This window comes from Sinocyclocheilus anshuiensis, unplaced genomic scaffold (genome assembly GCF_001515605.1).
Source record: "Sinocyclocheilus anshuiensis isolate Anshui unplaced genomic scaffold, SAMN03320099.WGS_v1.1 scaffold3139, whole genome shotgun sequence".
NCBI lineage: Eukaryota > Metazoa > Chordata > Actinopteri > Cypriniformes > Cyprinidae > Sinocyclocheilus > Sinocyclocheilus anshuiensis.
Genome location: NW_015542755.1, coordinates 164,546 through 170,292, shown reverse-complemented (window position 1 = coordinate 170,292; position 5,747 = coordinate 164,546). Strand labels below are relative to the sequence as shown.

General features: G+C 38.9%; 1 protein-coding gene, 1 long non-coding RNA gene and 1 pseudogene across 3 annotated transcripts in view; all 3 read left to right on the top strand.

Annotated features, from left to right (window-relative positions):
- LOC107694612 (complement C3-like) overlaps window positions 1-1,057 on the top strand; it is a 21,493-nt pseudogene extending 20,436 nt beyond the window's left edge.
- An 893-nt stretch (window positions 1,058-1,950) lies between these two features.
- Window positions 1,951-4,232, top strand: LOC107694600 (CD209 antigen-like). The gene is made up of 7 exons (XM_016494292.1): window positions 1,951-2,092; window positions 2,246-2,248; window positions 2,333-2,482; window positions 2,558-3,268; window positions 3,332-3,435; window positions 3,510-3,613; window positions 4,041-4,232. Exons 1-7 carry the CDS (start codon window positions 1,951-1,953, stop codon window positions 4,174-4,176), a joined length of 1,350 nt encoding a protein of 449 aa, XP_016349778.1. The 3' UTR covers window positions 4,177-4,232.
- Window positions 4,233-4,733: 501 nt separating this feature from the next.
- The window catches only part of LOC107694613 (uncharacterized), a 13,622-nt gene continuing 12,608 nt past the window's right edge, over window positions 4,734-5,747 (top strand). For both annotated transcript variants that reach the window (XR_001634899.1, XR_001634898.1), the window contains exon 1: window positions 4,734-4,744. This is a non-coding gene — a long non-coding RNA (uncharacterized LOC107694613). The remainder of the gene's footprint in view (window positions 4,745-5,747) is intronic.

Genomic DNA, 5,747 nt, shown 5'->3' with positions numbered 1-5,747 from the left:
TACGCCTTCTTTCTTTGCGTGAACATTTGGGCGGCGTTATGCAAATCTTCCCACATCGTGACATAGACATGTGGGGGCGTGTTAGAACGAGCTGTTTTAGGTAGGCGTGGGTTGACTCTTAACTTTTATAAAGAATATCTCTTTGGATTTGAGACTTTAGTCTTTGCAACTTTACAGATCTTCTTTATGCACCAAGAGCTTGTAACACTTCAAAGGGAAAGGAAAAATTGAAATCGCATCATATGACCCCCTTCAATGGTCTTTATCTTACCAGACACTGGTGATTTTTTGCCATGTTGAGTCAGTGATAACTCAGAGCAAGAGAGAGAAAATCAAACATGTCACATGTCATACACATGAATTTGTGTAGGTCCAGAAATCGACGTGGAGGGGGAGCAGCGTACCTTCTCCTTACAGATCTCTTGCAAAGAAGCTTTGGATCTGAAGCGAGGTGAGAGCTATCTGATCATGGGCCAGGCTGATGATGTCCAACTGGAGGGCAGAATGTAAGTACATTTGACCTGTGATCCAAAGTGTGTGTGCCCTGATCTGTGAATGTGCATCTGTATTAATAACAGAGCTTGAAATATGAAATACTTTTGAATGGTCAAATGTATACAAACCGTCTCTTTTAAGTAAAATTCCTCTGATGTCTCCCAGCGGTCAGTATGCTCTGGGCGAGAGGACGTGGTTGGAGTTCTGGCCCAGTTTGGAGGAGAGCAAGACTAGCGAAGAACTCAAAGAAAAATACAACGGCATGTTGAGTCTCCAGCAGGATCTGCGCTTCGGCTGCAACTAATAAGTCAAATGCCAGACTATTGCTTTGAGATGCTCAGTGACTAAATTAAACAGAAAATCAGTATAGCTTCATTTTCAACTTTAAATGTATGCAATACATGAGTTATGAGTTAATTTTGACTGTTGCTTTTTTTTCGTAATTATCCTGTTATTCAGCTATGAATTAATGCATACCTAAGCATGACTTGCTTACACCACCATTCTTAAGGTGTTTGGGGCACATGCATGTCTAAGCAAATTTCCATAATAAATATGGTTAAGCAAGATCCTCTGTTCTGATCATCCCCTTATTCACAATTCCAAAACTTGTTTTTGAAGGCTAATTTTTGAAAGTAGCCTACTGATTTATTATGGATGGCGATATGCAATTTTTTTTTTTTACTCAGATGCTTCATTATAATGTTTACTTCAGAGTAACCTTATGTTGTGCAAGTTCAGTTTTCCAATTATTTAAGCTCAGCAGGATTTAAAGTTAAAATCAAATAAATGTAAGCAAAATAGCATCCGTATTTTTGGAGAGAAATGTGCATTTATGTGTAGCACAGCACATCAGTCTGTAGTTCATCACCTCATAGTGACACTGAGCATACTGGTATATAAATGTCAGAAAGGACTTTGTGGAATGAGTGCACATGCAGTAACAAGTTAATTTTTAATGCTTCTCTATGCTGTTTAAAAAAAATTGTGATGTAGGCCTATGATATTAAAGACTTCTGTAGTTGTTTTGGAAAATTTGAAAGCAAATTCACAGAAATCCACAATAAAGACAAGAATTATTTTACTGATATTCACCAGTATATAAAGAAAGTGGCATAATGAGCTTTGCTGTTTGTCACTAAGAAAAAAAAACAGCTCTATATTTTTACAGAAACATATGTTGTATTAAAATAGATGCATTTAATATAACTATAAGACCAGTAAGAAAAATCTTTTTTTTTTTTTTTAACAGTTGAGTTTGGCCCCTGGTTAAAATGAAGTTTTTGCGAAATAAATGAGGGGGGATTCCTTGAACCCAACATTTTTGTTGAGAAGCTGTACAGTTCATCAAAGTTTGCATTCTTGACAGTCAGCAGTATGTAAATTCTAGGGGAAGTTCTCTATATTAAACCCTGCACTCGTCCTCCCGAAGTCCACAGCTGAAGAGAAGTGATCATGGAACTAGTGAGTGTTTATAAAAATGACAACCACGAGACCTGCAGCAAGTACAATGAGATGGGACTGGACAGAGATGGAGATACTTATGCAAACAAGGACCGAAAACTCAGCTACACTGAAGCAAGAGCTCGAAACCACAGTAAGACGTGTAGTGTGAAGTCAAATGCATATGTTCAGGAGTGCACTTTAAGATCTTTGTAATAGTGAACATATTCCTTAAAGGCCTATCTATTTCAACAAAAAAAAGTGATTACAATTTTTATTAGAATGTTGATGTTTTTCTTTTTGGCAGGAGGTTTGTCAATAGGAAATAAGTGTGTTGTGTTGAGCACAGTGTGTTTTAGCCTCATGTGCATTTTCCTGGTGACTGCCATTGTAGTTCTGCATATCAAGCTCACGGCAGAGAGAGAAGTACAAGCTACACACATGTTACAGTCCAGTTCAAGAGATCAAACAGAGAAAGACCTGTTACAGAACAGCTTCAACTCTTTGAGTCAGAAGAAACTGGAGCTGGAGACCAGAGTCAAAGATTTCACTGCTGAGAAAAGCCAGTTACAGAACAACTTCAGCTCTTTGAAACTGGAGCTGGACTCCAGAGTCAAAGATCTCACTGCTGAGAAAAGCCAGTTACAGAACAACTTCAACTCTTTGAGTCAGAAGAAACTGGAGCTGGAGACCAGAGTCAAAGATCTCACTGCTGAGAAAAGCCAGTTACAGAACAACTTCAACTCTTTGAGTCAGAAGAACCTGGAGCTGGAGACCAGAGTCAAAGATCTCACTGCTGAGAAAAGCCAGTTGCAGAACAACTTCAACTCTTTGAGTCAGAAGAAACTGGAGCTGGAGACCAGAGTCAAAGATCTCACCGCTGAGAAAAGCCAGTTACAGAACAACTTCAACTCTTTGAGTCAGAAGAAACTGGAGCTGGAGACCAGAGTCAAAGATCTCACCGCTGAGAAAAGCCAGTTGCAGAACAACTTTAACTCTTTGAGTCAAAAGAAACTGGAGCTGGAGACCAGAGTCAAAGATCTCACTGCTGAGAAAAGCCAGTTACAGAACAACTTCAACTCTTTGAGTCAGAAGAAACTGGAGCTGGAGACCAGAGTCAAAGATCTCACTGCTGAGAAAAGCCAGTTACAGAACAACTTCAACTCTTTGAGTCAGAAGAAACTGGAGCTGGAGACCAGAGTCAAAGATCTCACTGCTGAGAAAAGCCAGTTACAGAACAACTTCAACTCTTTGAGTCAGAAGAAACTGGAGTTAGAAAGAAGAGTCACTTCTCTGAGTGAGGAACTGAAGAAAGAATCATCTAAACAAGGTCAGTACACATATGTTTTTTTTTATTTTTATGTTTTATAAAGTGCATGTTTCTGTGATTCAGGTTGGCTTTTCATGTCCAATGAGTTGAAGAGCTGGTCTGACAGCAGGCAGTACTGCAGGGATCATGGAGCTGATCTGGTCATTATCAACACTGAAGAGAAGCAGGTGAGTTTGTGTTAGTGTCTGTTAATGAATGAGAGAAATCACACTTATTCCTTGTTATTCCTCTCCACACACAGAGGTTCATATCTTCTTTTACCACGGAGAGAGTGTGGATTGGTTTGTCTGACACAGAGCAGGAGGGCAACATGAAATGGGTGGATAATTCACTGCTGAATAGAGGGTAAGGGCTAAAAATCAACCTCTTCCACAAAACTCTTCCACAAACACCTAACTAAAACCACTTTAAATACTGTAAATTCTATTAAGAATATTATTCTCTCTCTTACATTTATATTTACATTTAGTCATTTAGCAGACGCTTTTATCGAAAGCGACTTACAAATGAGGACAATAGAAGCAATCAAAACTAAAAAAAGAGCAACAATATGTAAGTGCAAATGACATGCATCGGTTAGCCTAGAATTTTATGCAAAAATACTGAAAAAAAATTATCTTACTGTCTCTCTTATTCTTTTCTGCATTTTCACTTTTGCTCAAGCTTCTGTATTACTTTAGTTTATTCTCAAAACATGCTGTTATACTGTGAGTATTGTTGATTCATAAATTTGTGCTCTTTAAAAACTGAACATGTGATACATGTTGTTTAGGTTCTGGTTCCCAGGTGAGCCGAATGACCAACATAGTCATGAGGACTGTATTGAAATGATGCCTTCAAATCCGGTCCTGAACAACTGGAATGATCTGCCATGTTCAGAGAAGAGAAAAGGTGTTTGTGAGAAATAGGGTTCATCCCATCTTGTCATGGTTTTGCTTCTATATATAATATAATCATTCTTATTGTGAATGCATGCACTCTTAAAAATAAAGGCGCTTAAAAGGTTCTTCACAGCGATGCCATAGAAGAACCATTTTTGGTTCCACAAAGAACCATTCGGTCAAAGGTTCTTTAAAGAACCATCTCTTTCTTACCTTTTTATAATCTGAAGAAGCTTATTTCACCACAAAGAACCTTTTGTGAAACAGAAAGGTTCTTCAGATATTAAAGGTTCTTTATGGAACCATTTAGGTAAAAAAGGTTCTTCTATTGCATCGTGAAGCACCTTTATTTTTAAGAGTGTATTTTTTGATTGAGGTCCATGTCTTTAAAAAAAAACTGTCAATTGTTATGATTTTTTTAGAAAGAAAATGTGAAATTGTCAATTTTCTTAATGTTTTAATAATATTCTGTTTCTCATGGCGTGTATCAGGGTGATCTGAGACACCAAACCTCTGATGTGTTCATGTTTTGCTCCATCACAAGCAGCTCTATATTAATATGATCTTATTCTAGCTGTTATCATGAGTCTCATTTGTTGCTCTGGAGTGTTGAGGAGACAATCACAGTAAAAGTCCAAAATCTATTGAGTGTATATTGTGTCTGTAAAACTGCTTTTGAGTTGAATTGCTTTCTGTTTGAATAAAATGTTCAATTACTGTCATTACCATATTAAACTTGCCATTTTTGTTTTCATTTCATACATTATTCTTGAGTATCTGGTTTATGACTCCATGGCAGGGGTGTCCAAACTTTTTTTTTAAAGGGGACCAGGTTCGACAATGTGGACACTCCGGTGGTGGATGCTTCTTCTTGACTTTTAGTGAACTGACGCACACTGATCACTAATAAAGAAAAACTGTATACAGATCAGCAGGAAAGCCTCTATTGGATTTTACCTTTGACACTGCAGCACTGTGGTTATGTCACAGATCAAGCCGGAGACAACAGGTTAGTTAAGGATAAACAGGTTTATTGACAGGAATTGCAGAGGTAGAATAACTGAAACAATGAATGGTGAGTATCCAACTCAATAGACAGTTCTGTGAGTCTTAGCTTGGTTAAGCAGATGGTTTTCCTTTTGTAGGTTTGCAGAGAGTATGGGATCCAGGAACGAAGGAGATCGATGAAGGAGGAACCTCGGGAATATAAGGGTAAGTAGACACAGGTCAATAGCATAGAGAGATTCTGGTAAGTTCAGTGTAGTGAACGGTAGACTGAACAGTGAATGACTGGAAGGAGCATGCTTTTGAATGTTGGCTTGATTGCAGATGACAGGTGCTGGGAATTAGAACTCAGGTGAACGTAATCTGGTGTAAGTAGTGGCAGGTGATTGTGGTGACTCGCTGACATTACCCCCTCCTCCAGGGGCGGCTCGTGACGCCCTCAAGCAGCGACGGGGGTGACCACAGCCTCTGGGTGCAGGACGATTAGGATGGGGCCGATGGAACTCCTCTAGCAATGTGGGGTCAAGAACGTCGTCCCAGGCCACCCAGGATCTTTCCTCTGGTCCATATCCTTCCCAATCTACCAGGTATTC

Excerpts from the sequence above, each read along its gene's own strand:
- LOC107694600 (XM_016494292.1), top strand. The coding sequence starts at position 1,951 with ATGGAACTAGTGAGTGTTTATAAAAATGACAACCACGAGACCTGCAGC. Across the intron at positions 3,436-3,509 it reads TCAACACTGAAGAGAAGCAG|AGGTTCATATCTTCTTTTAC; the intron begins GTGAGTTTGTGT and ends CTCCACACACAG. Across the intron at positions 3,614-4,040 it reads AATTCACTGCTGAATAGAGG|GTTCTGGTTCCCAGGTGAGC; the intron begins GTAAGGGCTAAA and ends CATGTTGTTTAG.